This window comes from Trachemys scripta, chromosome 19 (genome assembly GCF_013100865.1).
Source record: "Trachemys scripta elegans isolate TJP31775 chromosome 19, CAS_Tse_1.0, whole genome shotgun sequence".
NCBI classification, from domain to species: Eukaryota; Metazoa; Chordata; order Testudines; family Emydidae; genus Trachemys; species Trachemys scripta.
Window position 1 is genome coordinate 8,654,581 of NC_048316.1, and position 18,419 is coordinate 8,672,999.

Below are 18,419 nucleotides of genomic sequence, written 5' to 3' on the forward strand. Positions count from 1 at the left end.
AATCGCCCCCGAGCGCTCTCCCGTTGATTCCTGTACTCCCGCGGTGAGTAGGTCTAAGTATGTTGACTTCAGCTACATTATTCACGTAGCTGAAGTCGCGTAACTTGGATCTATTCCCCCGCCCAGTGTAGACCAGGTCTAAGACGTCTACCGGCACCCTTTGAAAATTCTCATTCACACTGAACAGCTGGGTGCAGCTGAGTGCTCAGCCCTTTAAAAAAAACAAACACCAAGAAGTCACTTATTTAGGAGCCTAAAGGTAGGCACCCGTTTTGGGAAACCCTGACTCTCCCGACTCCCCTCCCCCTCCCTCCACTTTATTGATCCTTGCTATTGTAACTCTGGAGCCAACCGCTCTAAATACATAAGGCACCATCCCATAGCTGGGGTGAGCCAACCCTAAAAGCAACAGTCTTTAAAGATCACACATCTACAAGCACGGTAACACAGCTGACCTGAGTACGGTTATGCGCAGACACCTGCAATCTAAAAGTCAGCCTTGACTTTGCTAAAAATGCAGCAATTTACACATTTCCCCCTCTCCTCCCACGTTTAATTCCCGCAGCTGGTCGGAAAGCAAAGGAAGCTTCAGCCCCTCCTAAGCCCCAGGTCAGCAAAGTACTTCAGCATGCCTGTAGTCCCACTGAAGTCGTTAAAGTTAGGCATGAACTTAAGTACCTTCCTGAATCGGAGCTCTTGTCACAGATGCCGAGAGCCTACAGCTCCCATTTACTTCCACTGGAAAAGGCAAGGCTGAGCCCCCCTGGAAAAAAGAGAAATCAGACCCAAGTTCTCTTCTACCCCAAGTGTTAGAGTCCTCATGGCTACACTGATTTCCTGAGTCCCCGTAATGGAAATCTTTTCAGCAGTAGAGATTAGACTAGGTCCTAGGCAAAGCTAAGCCCAACACCCTCTGGAAAGCTGCTTTCCTGCTAGACTCTGCCCTGAGCTCATACCCTGAACCCAAGCGTGCTGCATATCACAGGGACTTCCTCACAGCCCATCCCACGCCAAGCCACAGCACCGATGTGGACAGCCTCTTTCAACAGTTTTCTTCCCTCCCCCCCCCCCAGATAAAAAGCCATGAAGTGACAAGGAAGGGAAGCAGCTAAAAAAAGACGTCCTCTACGGAGGAGAAGGATGACGACCGGCTCCGGGAACGCAGCGAACTGCATGGCAGGCAGAGATATGCTGACGCACTGGGGCTTGCAAGACCCGCTTTGCCGCCACATGCGCATACAAAAAAAACCCCTGAGATGTGCACACAAATATAGGTGCACGGAGGAGGTGAAAATAATGAGATTGCCCATGTATGGGAATCAGCACATACCCGCGCATTGCTCTCTCCCTGCCATGGGCCAGGAAGCAGCTGTGATGCACCCCATGACCACTGCCACAGCCCCCCCTATCTGTATGGCCTCACAGCTGTACACACAGCTGGACTCAACATGCCAGCGTATGAGGCTGCCTGCAACGTGATGGAAAGGTGTCCATCACCCTAGCACAAGGCAGTGTTCACAGAGAGTTTTAGCTCAAGGAATGACGAGTCACCAGCCGTCTTTAAACCCGAATGTCGAGCAGACGCCCCTGCTCTGGGCAGTAGCTCCCGGGGAAGATTCTAATGGAGCATTACTAGTGAGCCTCTGTACAGGGGCAGCTCAGACAGGTAGCCCAAGGTCTGGTTCATGGTGCCTGTAACACTGAGCTGGAAGCCTCACAAGCGGCGGCTAGTTTCCAGCAATGTAGCGAGAACAGCCTGTCCGACAGGACGGCAGAGCTTCTATTTCCAGGCCCCCACGAAAGTTGGAAATGGAAAGGGTGCCACAAAAACGACAGCTGACGTGGCAGGGGAGGGAGATGCTAGGACTTCCGTGGAGAGCTATTCTAGAAACGGGCAGAGGTTTAGCGGCACAGGCGCGAAACCGTACATGTGCGCTGACATGTTTGTGGTTACGTGTACGTCTGCGCATGCCCGCTCAACGGTCCCATTAAACTGGGCCATGATGACCAACGCAACAGCCCGTCGGTACCGTGCTGTTTAGCATCACAACTACAACCTGCAACAGGTAATTCAGGGACAGCGCTAAGCTGCACCATAAGGGGTCCCAGCTGGTCTCTGGCCAGAAAGGGAGGATGGCTCAAGATGGGGCAGGAGGAGGAGAGTGGTCAGATTCCCAGTATCCCAAAAGAGAAGCTTTCCCCTACCACATGCAGAAAACACACCCCATCTTTGAAATGAAATGTTATGGCCGCTTCTGCATTCAGATCCAAAGGCCCCACACTATAGTGCCTATAGAAATCTAGCAAAGCCCATTCCATTCTCTCCCCGCCCACACACATACACACACACACACACACACACACACACTGCACATTAGCATGCATTTCTAACAATACCTGCTTCAGCAGATGTTGATTTATGTCGGGGTGTACATGCTAGAAGTCTGATTATGATATGGTGAAGGAAACTATCCATACAGTGCTGTCAAAAGCACACAGCAAACAGCCTTCTTGCTAATTTCCCCCAGTTCTAATGTTCTCTGGTGGTATCTGTAACTAGGGGAGGTGCAGCATTTGCAGACAGACATCTTCTCTTCACAAGCTGTCTCTTTAATTTCCTGGGGACACGGTGAAGCGTCCTCAGGGTGGGCTTTGAAGGCACTGCTTTGAGTCACACAACGCACTTTATCAGAAACTGGCTCTGAACATACCTTGATGTGTCCGTTTTGCCCACTGCCTTTCAGGTGTCACCTGCTTCCACAAGGGATGTTTTGGAGATGGAGGCTGGGGTATAGTATCCGACAGCAGCTAACAAGGACTTTTGCTCTGCATTTGATGAACACAATCTCTCCAACTGTACCTGCTGTTACTGATCAGATCACACCATGACAAGTCTCACTTGGGAGTTCGGTTTACACGGCAAGCAGGCAACCGATGTGTCAAGCGGGGAAGAAATTGTAAATGGTTTTCCAAGCCCCTGGACTCAAATGGGGAAAGGCTCTATAATGGCAGGTTTAGTTTCCCCCCTTCCAAGCCACTAGAGCAGCACCTCACGGCATTCAGCTGCAAGGAAGGGCTATAGCACTGGGGTTCATGGTGTTGTTCTCCCCGATGCATTCTCACAGACAAGTGCACTTAGTCGTGACACCTGCCTGGAGAAAAGTATCAGTGTCCTGGGCCACACAAGACCTGGCGTGTTAACAGCCACTGCATGTAAATCCGGCAGCGACGTTTCCCATCTCAAGCTCTAAAATTAGAATCTGTGTTTCCACCCATTCGCCACATTTGATTAACCCGAAACCTGGGTCAGCCGCTTAGCGAGTCACTTGTGTGAACATCACAGAATCTCCTTCACATCACAGGCTTGCACTCAGACTTGAGCTTTCGTTTGGCGCCTCGCTAGATCATAGCAGCTGGATGTTTGCACTCAGCACTGGTGTAAAAACATGGATACGTCCACCTCAAATTTGGTGAAGTCTTAGGACTCTGACATTAGAGGGATTAAAGGTCAGGGAGTGCCGCTCGGCCAGACGGGTCGTTTGGCTGAAGTGTCCCATCTGTGCCTTCACCTACAATGCAAACTCCTAACTCATTAGATGAAATTTTGGAGTCTGGTTCTTAGCTGGTGCTAGTCAGCATAGCTCCACTGAAGTCCTCTACACCAGCCATCCGGTACTTTTCACATCAGGAACTCTCACAGAACAGGACACAGGTGGGACAGCAATGAGCACAACTGGACCTTTCATTGGTACTGGAGCAAGTTTTCTCCACTTCTAGAGAGAGGCTATTCGGACCCCCAGACTGCATGTACATAAAGCAATGCATATGTCCGCAGGCCATCAGCTAGCCAGGGTGGGGTTCTCAGGAGAAGGACCAGCTTCCATCTCTGACAGCCAACTGTCAATGCGACTCTTCCCATGGGATTAGGGCAGAACGCTCCAGAAACGTGGGGGTGGATTATACTGCTGCAGAAGTGTGTGTGTGTATGTGTGTGTGTGTGTGTGTGTGTGTGTATGTGTGTCGCTCTCTCTCTCTCTAAAGGACACTGCTTTAAGAACGTGCATCTTATTTCTCCCCTGCCAGACACAATGTAGCCCACTCCATCCATTTAGCTAGTTAGCATACAAAGCAGATATTTTTAACGTGAACCCAGGTTCTTATCCATGCCGGTGTTCCCAAGCACCGCACGGCTACGTGCAAAGATGGATGGAAAGTGACCTAGGAGAGGAAGGATAGGTCCGTTGTTATGGTGATTGCTTGGAGGCATGGGAGACCTGGGTTTGTTCCCTTGTTCTGACACAGGCTCCCTGCTGTGACTTCAGACAGACTAGAAGTGACTTGCCCCAGTTAATAGCAATTCCCTGCCTCATAGGGCTGTTGAGGGAGAAAAAACAAGGACTGTGAGGTGCTTAGTTCAAGTGTAATGTAAATACCCAAGACAAATAGATCGAGAGGCATATAAGTGGATGGCGAGCCAGGTGTCTATTTGTAGACAAGTTTTGCAAGTGAAAAAAGATGTCAGATTCATACCGGGATTTTGATACCTTGCTTCCTTCCTCTCTTCACCCAACACACAGAAAGCCTGGACCTCTATAGGCAATATGTGAACTAGGGAGACTACAGGCTTCCTGCATTAAATGTGTTTTAAGGATGGATTTCAGAACTTAGATGACTTGCACACTGCAGACCACCAAGAAAGGCTGCTTGCTAGACTACAGTCCAGACTTTGTATGTCAATTGTGCAATGGATAGACCGTGACCGACAGGAGCAAAAAAGCAAGAGGGGAAAAAAGCTCAACCCAAGGGAGTTTCGGACAGATCATAGGAAGAAGCCATGGCTTTGTTTGACTCTAGACTGGGTCCCCTATGAAGGGGAGAAACTGGTCTAATGTAGCCCAGCCCAAATGTATAGAAGAACATTGTATGTCAGTAGAACAGCGTAGCATCATACGCCACCGTATTAGTAGGACAAGAATTACAGCTGAGATTTCAAAGCAGCCTAGAGGATTTAGACCCATCATCCTTTAAAATTAATGGAGGGGCAACTAAATCCTCAAAGCCACTTTAAAGTGATCAACCCCCCATAAAAAAAACTGAGGGAATAATTTAGCTGATAACTTTTACCTCTTCCTGTTCGCAAGTTGTCCACAAGTAGTTTGTCATTTAAAATTAGATATTCAAAATTACTGGCCAAATAAAACCCATCAACTCTCCAATCTGCAAGTTTCTGTATTATATTGTATTACATTATACACCAAGTAAACTTCATATCCCCAATAGAACTGCATTTCCATATCAAGCTAAGGTGGAACTACACAGCTGAGAGACTAAATCAAGCATCTCATTTAATTATTGGGATATTTACCAGCCTGCATGTTACAGATGCTCTTGTTCCCATTGTAATTAAGTTGTGTACACACCTGGCAGAAAGTTGGGGCATTTAAAAAAAAGTGTGTCACCAGCCACCTACGAAACTGCTTGGTTGCCACCTGAGTGACATGTCCCATCGTGGAGCAGCAAGTTATTGGTTTAGCTGCTTTGCTATGACCCGATGCTGCATTCTGCTTCAAGGTAGGAGCCGAGACTCCGGGAGGCAGGTGGTGAGAGGGAACGAAGTGGCTTTCGCAAGGCACTAAACAATCGATTTTAGGATGAGCTAATGAGAACCTTGGGTCGCTCTTATGGTAGAATGGACAGCAGGTTAACTTCCTGAAAAGTAAGCACAGTCCAGACCTCTAAAGAGAGGGTTCTAATCCATCCACACCCAGATCATACCAGTAATTTTGGAGTAAAATCTAAGCATGCTCCGTGTTCTGTTCTGAGGCGAGGGTCTATGCCTGAAAAGCTCAATTTCACAACGATCCGGCTGCATTTAGCAGATTCAAAGTGTGGCTTCAGGAACACTCAAATTTCTTATCCCAGCCCACCTCTCCCCCAAGTAAATTTAGAGAGCGTAGTATAGACTTGATACACACACTTCATCCACTCTCTGATGGAGAGAGTTTTCCCCTTTCCATTCGATTTCGCTCACTCGCAGCAGCTTTCACAGTTTAAGTTGCTTTGGGTCTCAACTAACTTTTTTCTAAACTGCCCTTGTGAGGACTTTTGAGTTTCTTCTGATGCATTTTATGAGTATTTGAAAAATTCAGTCACACACATTCAGTCCTTTGAAGCAGCAAAGCCCATACACAGGCACTGTGGTTCATCATTAAAGAAAATGAAACTTGACTACAGTGCATGGCTAAGTGTTCTAAACAAAGGCACAATAAATGCAATATTGCTACAAAGTAATAATACATATGCCATTACATACATGTTAGATCACACACACCGCAAGTGCCTCAGGGCAGGGACCGCCTCTCCCACATGCTGTACACCTGTGGTTCTCAACCCGGGGTATGTGTACCAGCGGGGCTACACAGGGGGCTTCCAGGGGGGACATCAACTCATCTAGATATTTGCCTAGTTTTACAACAGGCTACATAGAAAGCACTACCGAAGTCAGTACAAACCACAATTTCATACAGACGATGACTTGTTTTTACAGCTCTATATACTATACACGGAAATGTAAGTACAATATTAATATTCCATTGATTAATTTTATAATTATATCGTAAAAATGAGAAAGGGGGCAATTTTTCAGTACTAGTGTGGCTGACACTTTTGTATTTTTAGGTCTGGTTTTGTAAGCAAGTAGTTTTTAAGTGAGATGAAACTTGGGGGTACACAGGACAAATCAGACTCCTGGAAAGGGGACAGTTATCTGGAAAGGTTGAGAGCCACTGGCATACAGCACCATGCACCCCATCTGTGCTAATCATACAAATAAAGTTGTTCACGCACTTTCCTAAACACTAGTAAAAAAAAAAAAAAAAAAAAAAAAAAAAAAAAAAACCACACAGGGAAAGCCAAGCATCTGAGACCCCGTTTCCACTGCAGAAATCTTATACCTCCAAGGAAACGAGGACCTGCTCATGGACAATAGTAATTATTTGCATTGCAATAGTGCACACACCATGCTAACTGCTGGTCCATTTGCACAAGTGGAAGAGATTATAGGATCTGAGCTACATATAATTTATACAGTCTTCTCCCTTTTGCTTTGCTCTGACTCAAGAGCATCTTCTTTGTTGAAACCCAGACGCTACAGACGCAGAGAGCCATTCTCCTACCTCACCATAGCGGTCAAGGCTCGCCAGCCCCAGGAGCGTATGAAGTCCTTAGTCCACAAACCACAGGGCAGCTCAGAGCGGAGGCAGGGTTGTAAGGCACCAGAGGTGGGACTGTTCAGTAGAGTTTGCTGTTCAATAGAGCTCCAGCCTCTGAGGATACTAGAGGTTTGGCCAATGGGACAGAACTGGAGCAGTTTCGAATGAAGAGGGGACAGCTGAAGTTATTTACTAAAAACCAACCACCACTCAGCTTATTCTGGACAGGAGAGGGGGTGGAGAGAAGAAAAGGAAGTCATCTCGTTCTCTTATCAGCGCAGAGCTGGCAGCTGTGAATGTAATGTTTAGAAGGGGCGGGAGGGTGTGAACACCACAAACAACACTTATCTGTCTAGTTCAAGGGCAATCGATGAGCGGCCTCCCGGCCAAACGTGGAGTGTGCAACTCCTGCATCAGGATGGAATTTCCCAGTGTACCCTCCTCTCTTCTCCTTTATAGAGCCGGGGCTACAGAATTCAACAGCGATTCCGCTCCTGCTAGGGGACCCGACAGGGTAGGTCCAAAAGAACCTGCAAAACTCATACAGGACAGGCAATGGAGAGGAAAGATGGGCTTGTGATTCAAGCACTTGTGCCAGGACTTAGGGAACCTGGATTTACTTCCTGCCTGTGCCAGAGACTCCCTGCGGGACATCGGGAGAGCCGCTCCCTCTGCGACCCCGTTCCCCCATCTGTAAAACAAAGATAATAATCCTTCCTTTGTCTGCCTTGTCCTCTTACACTGCAGCTGGTTGGAGCAGCGAGCGCCTCTTACTGTGCGTTTAGACACAAAAGGGGGCTTCACTGGGCTCCTACAACCCACAGAGCCACAACCCGGCTGCTTCCGGCTCTCCCGAACTATATAGGACTCTTGCTCATGGGCTGACACCGCAAAGCTCCCTTTTTAAGTGCTATAACCCTACAAGGCAGGTGGAGGGCTGGTACAAAGAGAGGCTGGATGCTGAGAGATTAGCCAAGCAAGAATTTTGGTCCCTTTAAAATTCTTGCTGCAGGACTGAACTGCAGTCAAAACAGGCACAACACAAGGCTGGCTGGCTCCAACCAGGCCTGGGCAGCCGCTTCTAATCAGAGTAACTGCGTAGGCAGGGTAATTCCTATTTTGACCAAGTAGCGAGCAGGGCACGATCCTGCCAAAGAAGCGAAACACGCAGACCTCCCCCCAGGCACCTGGCCACCGGTTGGCAGTCCCAGCAACGCATCAATGGATTCAGAGCCACTGACAGCGATGCGATGGGAGAACTAAATTGCCGACAAGCGAGACAGCTGGCAAAGGACAAAGCCCTGCCCCCATTGTTCATCTCCTCCACCCCAAGGGTTGACACAGTGAAGGAAAACGAGCCGCCCTGGAACGCAGGGTTGGAGGACGGCTAAATATACATCAATCAGGGTATTAAATATCCAGGCATGTGGCAGCCTCCGCATGTGCGAGTGTTTAGTCCATTACCCAACAGACACTTAGCGCAATTATGGTCGCTCTGTGGCAAGCCTTTAATGTGCCAACAGAGCAGTTAAGGCATAGGAGGGATTAGAGGGCAGCAGTATCCTAACCACAGAACAGCTCTCCGGCATGGAGCGAGGGCTTCCAAGAAGGGTGTGGATAAGCTGGGAAATGCCCTGCAGCAGGGGGTGGAGGGGGGTTACACACACGATCAGCTCAGATGGGGAAAGATCGGACGTGGATTGGAGTCGGGTTCCTGCACGGTGCGTCTGGCCAACAGCGCGTGGCATGGAAACCGCCCTTTGCAGCCTGAGGAGCAACCTTAACTCAAACCGCCTGGGTCATCAGAACGGAGGGGAGAAGGGATGGACAGAATGAAACTTTGCCTGCATGTGGCATTAGACTCAGGGATGACTTTTGGGCGGGACGATTGGAATCGGACCCCAAACCCCACAGACTTAAGCCCAGCCCCCACTTCTGTCCACACTCAAATCTGTCTGACTTGGGTCACCAAGCGCTCAGGACCCAGGTCCTAGGACCCTGTTGGTGGGGGTGAGTCCCACTGGGGCTTGGGTCCAAGTCGTGTCATTCTGTAGGGTGGACATAGCTTCTGCTGCAGATCTGCGTCAGAACGTCTGAGCAGTGCGGTATGGACGTGAGAGACCCAAGGCCAGCCATTGTAAACCCAGGTTTTACAATGCAGTGCGGATGCTAAAGCGTGGGCTTGGAACACCAAGTCCATAAACCCAGGTCCTATAGGTCTGGGCTTAGTATGCCATGCAGACATGAGATCCCTTCGAGGCCCTTTTCAGCAAAGGAACTCCAAGCACTTCACAAAAGAAGGTTGCTTTCTCATTTTACGTTTTGGGAAACTGAGGCACAAAAGAGGGGATGTGCCTCACAGGGAGTCAGTGACAGGGCTGGGAATAGATTCCAGGACTCCCTACCCTAATCACTACAGCTGGTCAGAAATGTTGAGAAAGGTGTGTGGGGGGTGGTTCTCTCTTTCTGTGAAATGCCGATTCGTTGAAACTGGGACTTACAGTGAAAACATACCGTTATTGCTAAAGCTTTGGTTGGGAACATCTCAGGTCCAGGATGGAACTTCAGCTCAAAATGAGAACAAGGGAGACCCACCCCCGAATAGCCAATAGCCCAGTGGTTAGACCACTCAACTGGGATATGGGAAATCCAGGTTCAAGTACCTGGTCTGATGTGGGAAGGGCAGGGGCTTGGAGCGGTCTCTAATACGCTAGGTGAACACTCTAAGCACTGGGCTGTTGGCTATTGCAGCATGGGTGAGCATCTGTCTCAAGTTTTCACAAACCCCCCACACAGAAAAGTTTTGGTTTCATTCTGCACTGGAATGGAAATGTGCTGAAATCTCAGAACTCTTCGTGAAATGGAATTGTCGTCTGCCACCAGCCCGGCTAGTCACGCTGTCCGCTCATTCCATCTCCCCCTCTCAGCGGGAATCAAAACAGAGGAGGCAGCACTCAGGGACTTTAGATTCAGAGATCACCAGCCCACAGCTCGGGAACTCTCTGTTATAACAGATTGCATGGGCTACCCCTGACAGTAGATCAGCCTTCACGTTTCCCCCCTCACCCTGTAACCCCTGCCTTCCCTACATGCCAGAGTGTGGTTGTGCCAAACGCCAACCGAACTATCCAGCAGCCACCCACCTGTACCATGCCTGGGCCAGAACAAAGGGCAGGTTTGTGCCATCATCAGACCTGGTGGGGACTTTTGCTGATGTTTCGTCATTCCGAAACAAGGCGCTTTTACACAAAAGGAAGTCTCCTGTCAGAGAATCTTCCAAAGCTCGGACTAAGCACATTCGGCGTCTGATTCAAGCAAAATAGTCAGAATCTACAAAGTGTCCAAACTTGGTAAATTCAGGGTTACCCCTGAACGTGCAGCAATTACACGAATAACCCGTCATTACACCGCAAAAGGCCAGACAGGTACTTTTCAGCAAAGGGAATTTGTGCTGCCAGACGCATAGAAAGAATGGCAGAAAGATGAGCTAACACCACCGGAGCAGGTAAGGCTAACCGGCAGCAGAGCACTGACTGCCCCCTGTAGTTCTCCGCCCACTCTTCGGCCGCTTGAGCTATCCCTTCGTGAACAATGGGCCGAGGCTGCTCCTACTTATGCTAGTTTTGTACCAGTGTATCTCCAGTAGTGCCCAAAGTGTTACCCCGATTCACACCCACATAAGGGAGACCAGAATGAGGCCCAATATGCATTATGATTTTAGCCCTTTTTCCTGGTCGCAAGCTGTCTGTGCCTCTATCCCGATTTTCGTTCCATATCTTTGTTCCTTTCACCAAGGAGCATCTACAGACCCTGGACTGTGCAGAAAGGGCAAAGCACGCCTCTGCAGACAGCCCACACAATGTCTATGCACCACTTAAGTCTCTTAATCCCCAGGGGCTTTAGTGGGGATTAAAGTGGCATATACACTTTGGATGGGACCTCTACACCAGGGTGTATTTCACCCAAACTGCTGGCGTCGACTAGTCGTTTGCATCCACGCGATTGGTCACCTCCATCACATAAAACGGGGTTTGCTCCCTGCCTGGATGACTGAAATATTTCAAAAAGACAAACCTTTCCGTATCTCACGACAAACTCTGGAGGAGCCACCCCTCTCACCGCCTTCAGGATTCCCAGGCCTTTCCACAAGTACCTTTGCAGAGAGCCCAGGAGCAGCACTGCCAAGCCCGAGCATTTCAAACAAGTCAAGAGTAAGGCCCCCTAAAAATCGTGATTTAAAACCGGAGTTTTTTGTTTGCCTTCGGTTTGAGCCGGGGTGCGTGTGCGCGTCACATTTTCCAGATTTTCTCCACAACCATAAAGGCTAGAAATATTAATATTCTCACAATGGCAGGATTCTAGGAGTTCTTTGGGGTTGACCTTAAATCCCCAAGCATCATGGAACTCAACAAAACCCTCTAGAGTTGGCAACACTGCAGTGGAAACATAGGAACTGCCCTATGGCATCAGGCCCATGGTCCATCTTGACCAGCTCGCCTGACGGACAGCGGCCAGCACCTCATGCTTCATAGGCCAGGGCATTGCTCACAAATAGAAGAGAATAGGACCACACAAACATCTGCATGTTACTTATGGATCCATGAGGTTTCAATCCCCGTTCTTCCCCAGACATTTCTGTGTCTCCCTCCCCCACCCATGCAGTTTTATTATACAGTCAATGCCGTACGGGGGAAGAGGGTGAGCTCTCCCTAGAAAAGAGTCCCTTGCTGGAGGGTGGTGCTTGAGGCTGGCATACTATCTTCTCCTGTACCTTAAGATACACATACAAGACGGAGGTACTCCACTGAGATCAGCCCTGCCGCCTGCAACCCAAACAGCACACAAGTCATTAAATACAATTTATGAAGAGTTGGGAGGGGTGGGAAACCCACCCTCCCTCCCCACAATCATTCCAAGAGTGAAAACAGCAACCAAGCGAGCTCTGCTGTGCCAAGGGAGACTCAAAACCCTGCCTCTCCAGCAATTAACTGCATCAGCAACTTTACAGCCAGAACATGACTTTCCTTTGTTTACTACCAACGCTTCCGTGCAAACCTGTGCTTTAAAATAGAGACCAATTTCCTATTTGACACTCAAGCACTTTTCCTCTCGGCTCAATGCCGTGTATGGGCAGATAGCGCTGCCAGTTAATGGTCAGAGATAGTAGATGTACGAGATAGCAGCTGTGATGACACTGGAAAGAAAGAAGTAGGTTACATCCTGGGCTGAAATAGGACTCCGCTGGACTTGCATTTTCCTTCTTGCTATGACTGAGACATACTAATGTGTGTTTACACACCCACACCACGTTTTGGGTATAGGTTTTATACACCCACAAATTATAGCACAGGGAAAAAGCCCTTTGTAAAGCCATGAAGTTCAGAGTTAGAGATAAACTTACAAGGAACCTAAACATTTTAAATTATGAAACTCAGTCAAGGAACCTCAAACGGCCTTAACTCTGCCCCTTTTGCCTGAGATCTAACCTATCCATTTTTAGGCAGATAATCCTTTGTTTGTGGATTTTAGAGGGTGGATCCATAACAGTAAAAAATAAAAAGTCTTACAATAGAAACTGGCTTCCAAACTTAGCTATGGAGTGGTTACCAGTATTCCATTAGAGACAGAGAGACACTTTCTCTGAGCCTAATGACTTAGGTGCCCAAATCCCATTGGAGGTCAAGGAGAGTTGGATGCTTAACTCCCTTACATTACACTTCAAAAAATCTCAATCTGTATTTTATAGAAAAGAAATGCCAGCCAAAAAAAAAAAAAAAAAAACCAAAACAAAACCACACAAACAAAAAACCCACCAGGGTTGGGCACGAGGGGGATGAGGGTCGGGCGGGGGGAGGGGAAGACAGCAGTGGAGGAAGAGCTTAAGGATAAATTATGTTCCGAATGCTATAGAAAATGTTTTTTCCTTAGGCACTTGCCAGAAATCTTCCCACACGAGCCTCAGAACTTCGGAACAACTGCAGCGAGAACTTTCTCCTGTAGTCAATATTTGTTTAAGCTCAACAGGAGGTGGAGGAGAGGAAATTGCTGTGTGCTTCCATGCTAGATAAGCACACTACCCAAACCAAATTTCAATGCTGGTAGCCCAAATGACAAAGAGAAAGGACAGCAAGGCCGATCCCGCAGAGACAGATGCATGAACTTAATGTTGATGGGACTGCACACTTGTGTAAGGGCTTGTCCGCATGCAAACTTGCTTCGAAATAACAAAAACAGAGAATCAAAACTGATTTAGTTATTTCAGTGCAAATGTCCACAATCAGATCTGCAACGAAGCAACCAAAGTGACTCTCAAACCATTTAGCTATTTTGGTGCAAGTTGGCACGTAGCCCAGTTGGAAAACTCTGCAGGATTGGGGACTGAGTGATCACAAGGAACAGGCAGCAACAGGATTAGGAAATTTCCTGTTCTTTTCCCAGATACCCTCCCTTTTTATACCAGAGCTTATGCAACCAGAGCTGCACAGCATTTTTAAGTAGCACAAGTCCCTGCTCTTTTAGAAGACCAATAAAAACCACAAAGTGCCAGCAATTGCCCCACCCAGCCACATTCCCTACCCCCAAATCATGAGTTCTGTGAGCATCTCCTGGTCTATTTCACACTGGGGTGAGGCAGGATGGATAAAGAATGCACCAACAGCTGCCAGTCTACACATTGTATGCAGCACACAGGGGAGGGGGGGGAAAAAAAAGCATATTTGCCCCCACTTCGCCCTTTCTCCTCTCAAAATGAGATCCTGCCAAAAGTCCGGATGCTGGAATTATAAATGCACAAAGCAGAGATTGCAGCCAAGAGACAGGGCTTTTCCTCAAGAATTAATCTTGCAAGGGGGAGTTAACTTTATGCAGATGCAAAAACTAGCCCTTTGGATTAAGTTGAAATAACTGGAGAGGGCTAGCCCAGTACATGTCCCCCGCATCCTCCCTACTCAGAGGTGTTTCAAACCCAAATCCAGGTACTGCAAACAACTCCAATGGGCAAAACCAAAAGGCCAGCTCTACACAGCAATATTTGGGGGGAGAAAAATTCCAGCTCCCCATTATGCGTCTTACGTCCAACCTTATCAAGAGCCAACCTGAAAAACTTCAAAGTTTGAGAAATTCGTTTAACTCCTGCTTTCATTATTTTAGTCTCTGCATTTCCTGGTTCTGGACAGGGCCACAATTACTAGAAGCCCACAAGAAAGGGCCTCGTTCTTGCCAGCTTTCCAACCAAGTTCTGCCGACGCAAGAGATTAAGAGACGCACATGAAGGTGGAACTTTCTGAAGTTCTGGTAGATTGTGTTTCCACTTACCAAATCTGAATAGTTACTGAATTCAGGATGTCAGGGCTAGGAGTGAAGCTGCTTTTAGCTGTAGTAGCAACAAGCACGACCCTTTGGGTTAGTGAGAGCCTGGCTTGTGGGCAGACGTGAAATTAGCTTGGTTGGCTCAGTTTAGTTAACAAATGGCTCTCTGAGCACTGCAAGATCACCCCACACTATTCAGAACTGATGTCTAGAGAGATTCCACGAGGCTGGGGCTGGAACAGCGAATGTCCAATAGAAGGCTGGGATTTGAGGGAAGCTCCCAAAGCACATACCGACAGCTCACCAAACTGCAGCCAGTCTTCAGCTCCTACAGGACTCTCTTTGAGCAACCAGTTCAGACAATTTAAGAGCACTAGATCGCAAGGAGGGAGGAACAGGAAAAAGTCTTGCTTTAGATGCCTGGCTGAAACACCTACTCAATGGCTTACAGCTGGCATCCTTTGGAGGTCCTTAGCCAAAACGTTGGTGATGGGTTTTGGTTTGGTTTTTTTTTTTTTTTTTTTTTAAAGTTCCTTTGCTCCATCTGGTGGTTAGAAAGTTTTAAACTTCGCTGAGCTGCCCACAAGCAGCTTCTTCCTACAAGTGAAACGTTAACGAAGCATCTTTAAAACCACAAACATTCTGACAAGTCACATGCTAGCAAAACTATAGAGAGAGGCTATTAGAATAACTCGCCCCAAAGACTCACTTATGTCCACGACTCCTGTGAGGTAGACAGAGAGGTGAACTCACACTTTGAAAGGTGAGACTACGAGTGTGGGGGGAGCAAAGGATGTCGGGACACCATTGAGCATCTAGGGAGTGACAAAGGCCTAGGAGGCCACAAGATGGAATTTGTATGCATGTGTTTGCCCAGCCCCTAGCATAATGGGATCTGCGACAGGCTCCTAGGTGCTACTGCAATACTAAAACAATAGAATCCCATGTGAAAGAGCGATGGGCTGCTCTGAGCAGGTTGGGGAGACAAGGAGGCTCTGTAAAAAGAGACAGTGGCAGCAAAACAAATCATCGGTCATGGAGTCATGAATCCAGCAGTTCCCACCACTCAATTAGTCCCTCTGTCTTCCCCACTGTGTCTCACAATGCACCCCAACCAACCCTTCGGCTTCCTCTGGGTTCCCTGCCCACTCATGCATGGCCGAGCAGAGGTGGCCAGCACACATGGTTGTCTGAATGGCCGCTGACAAACCCTCAAAAGATACGGACACCTGCCCAAAGGGATGTCAGACACCTCGGCAGATCCCATAGTCCTCTTTGTGCTGCTCCAGCGGTACAGAGCATCACTAAATGGGCAAGGGAGGTTTCCACCTCAGCAGAGAGGCCAAAGGCTGGATGGACCCTGGAGGACCCAACATACCTTCTCACTCCACAGCTGCAGCCCCTTCAGGCCAGGCATCAGGCAGGTTTGTTGGTCAGTGACCCTGTCCGTGCTCTGTCAGTTCAGGGGAGCAGACAGAAGCTCTTTCTTCAGGGCTAGCAATCCAGCACGGCTCCCTCAGTAATAAATTCACACAAACCAACTTGAGCAAGAACAGCTATTGCTATCGTCAAGAGAGGAGCCCAAACCTTTGCTAGGCCTTTACCCAGACACTTCTTTATCAAAATACAACACTCCCTGGACATAGCCCACAGATCCCATTGCTTTAGGGGATGCAGGAACAGGGAGCTGTCGGCATAGTTACTGTGCTAAAGGAGATCTGCTGCTTCAGAGGAGTTTCCTAGTTGCAAATGCAGCATTCCAAGGAGACACAGCAGGACATCCACATGGAAGCGACACGGACACCCCTCCTTAAAGGACAGGGAACCTCTGGCATTTAGGAGACAATTTAAGCCATGAGAGGCGTAGGGCTGATGACAGTGTAGCTAAGGAGACGCAGTGTCTGTGTAGACATGGGGTAGGCAACCTATGGCACGTGTGCCGAAGGCGGCACGCAAGCTGATTTTCAGTGGCACTCACACTGCCCGGGTCCTGGCCACCGATCTGGGGGGCTCTGCATTTTAATTTAATTTTAAATGAAGCTTCTTAAACATTTTAAAAACCTTGTTTACTTTACATACAACAATAGTTTAGTTATATATTATAGACTTATAGAAAGAGACCTTCTAAAAACGTTAAAATGTATGACTGGCACGCGAAACCTTAAATCAGAGTGAATAAATGAAGACTTGGCACAGCACTTCTGAAAGGTTGCCGACCCCTGGTGTAGACACTGCGGTACTTACGTGGGTTGTCTTGTCATGGCTCCAGAGGAGAACACACCCCACCGACAGAAGGAAGGTAGCAGGATCATGCACCACTGAAGTAGTTACTGCGGTGGCTGTAAGCTGACCTAACATAGGTTGACTTACGACTGTAGCGTAGTCATACCCCTCAGCCTGTACTCTGACAAATAAAATGAAGTTGTACTGTTTTCTGACTCATAACCCCCTCTTCCCCACCCACCCACGGAGTAACGGGGATCTCGTGGCCAGGAGTTGGCCATCTGTTTGGCAACAACAGAAAAAGGAATTCAACCCACCCCCCTGTAGCGCTACCCAGCTAAACAGGGTTACCCCAAGGGGCAGACCTATCAGGCAAGGAGGGGCCATTCTTAAAGAGGCCCTTCTCTCAGTTACAGCCACACATCTGAAGCCCAGCTAACAAGATTTAAAAAACCAGGGCAGGAGCAGACACTGGAAGATGAAGGCAGCCTGACACAGCCGCTACCTACACCCAGGGACCAGGCAAGGCGGTACTAAGCAATGGAGCCCAAGCTCCCTCCACCTCAGCACTAGAGGGAAAAGAAGGCGAGGGGATTCCTGCCACATCCCGCCCCTAGGACACCTTCCCCCGTTTGCTGTTTGCCAGAGACCAGGCAATCACATGCATTCCTGCCAGGCCCAAGCTCGCCTTTCAGGATTATACAACACGACGAGCTAATTCAATGATGGGTTTATTTTGGGCCTCGGCAGGGTGACAAGGCAAAATATAGCCCGTAACAGACCCGTGTCGCCTTTGAAGAGCTGCCAGGGTTATTTTTTACCTAGATGCATCATGAAGAATCGGAGAGGATAAAAATAAATAAATAAATAACACGGTTATATTTAGAATTTCACCAGCGGCAGGGCGGGTTACGCTTCTTAGGGAGGAGACTAATATTTAGGGAAGGGGGCCAGGACAACAGCAGCTGTGGCAACTACCAAACATGGAATGGACAATGCTTGGATCCGTTGTGAGTCTTGTTATTATTCTCCCGCCCCCCCCATCTCTTTCACACCCTCTGACACTAACAGCCTGTGGTCACTCCCCAACCTCTTCTGTGGTTGGGTCCTCTTCCCCCTGCTCCATTGACCCTCTCCAGTAGGAGGCGCTGTACTGATTTTGCACAGCTGCATATGCCAATCGTGGAGCATTCTGGAAATCAAGACACCAACCAGCAGTCGTGCCTATTCAACGACTGCTGAAGGAGGGGCTACGTCCTCCATTATAGCTCCCTAAAGAAGATGCAACACAGGCTCCCCCATCAGAACTACCTTGAAACTAGAGAGCTTTCAGTTTATTAAAGAACCACCCATGGTTCGCCCAGCTCAACAGGACGGACAACTCCATGCCCGATCCATTGTTCCACATCCTCCCACGTGCCCAATCCACAGAGGACAGGCAGACGTTCCAGCCCAAGCTAGCCAGATCTGGCTCTTGAACTCAAGCTGAAGCAGCTCATTCCTTTTGCTCCGGAGGCCCCCAGTGCGATCCCCCCCATATGGGTGGCCAGCTCACATGTACTCAGCAGTCATGAGACTGGCCCCCCCCAGAATCATGAATGAATTCGTTCAGGGGTTGTTTGTTTTTGTGTCTGTCTCCTGGTTTCTGAGCCCCATATCACTAGACGGAGTTCACTG

The 18,419-nt window shown here is 48.5% G+C and overlaps 1 protein-coding gene across 3 annotated transcripts in view; it reads right to left on the reverse strand.

Annotated features, from left to right (window-relative positions):
• LOC117867923 (tyrosine-protein phosphatase non-receptor type 11-like) overlaps nt 1-18,419 on the reverse strand; it is an 84,321-nt gene that overhangs the window by 49,054 nt on the left and 16,848 nt on the right. Inside the window, exon 1 of one of the 3 annotated variants that reach the window (XM_034753391.1) lies at nt 7,176-7,422. The exons of the other annotated variants lie outside the window; for them this stretch is intronic. Within the exon in view, the coding sequence (XP_034609282.1) occupies nt 7,176-7,183 (8 nt within the window). The 5' untranslated portion in view covers nt 7,184-7,422. Of the gene's footprint in view, nt 1-7,175; nt 7,423-18,419 lie in introns of those variants that run through there. 3 annotated transcript variants of the gene reach the window in all.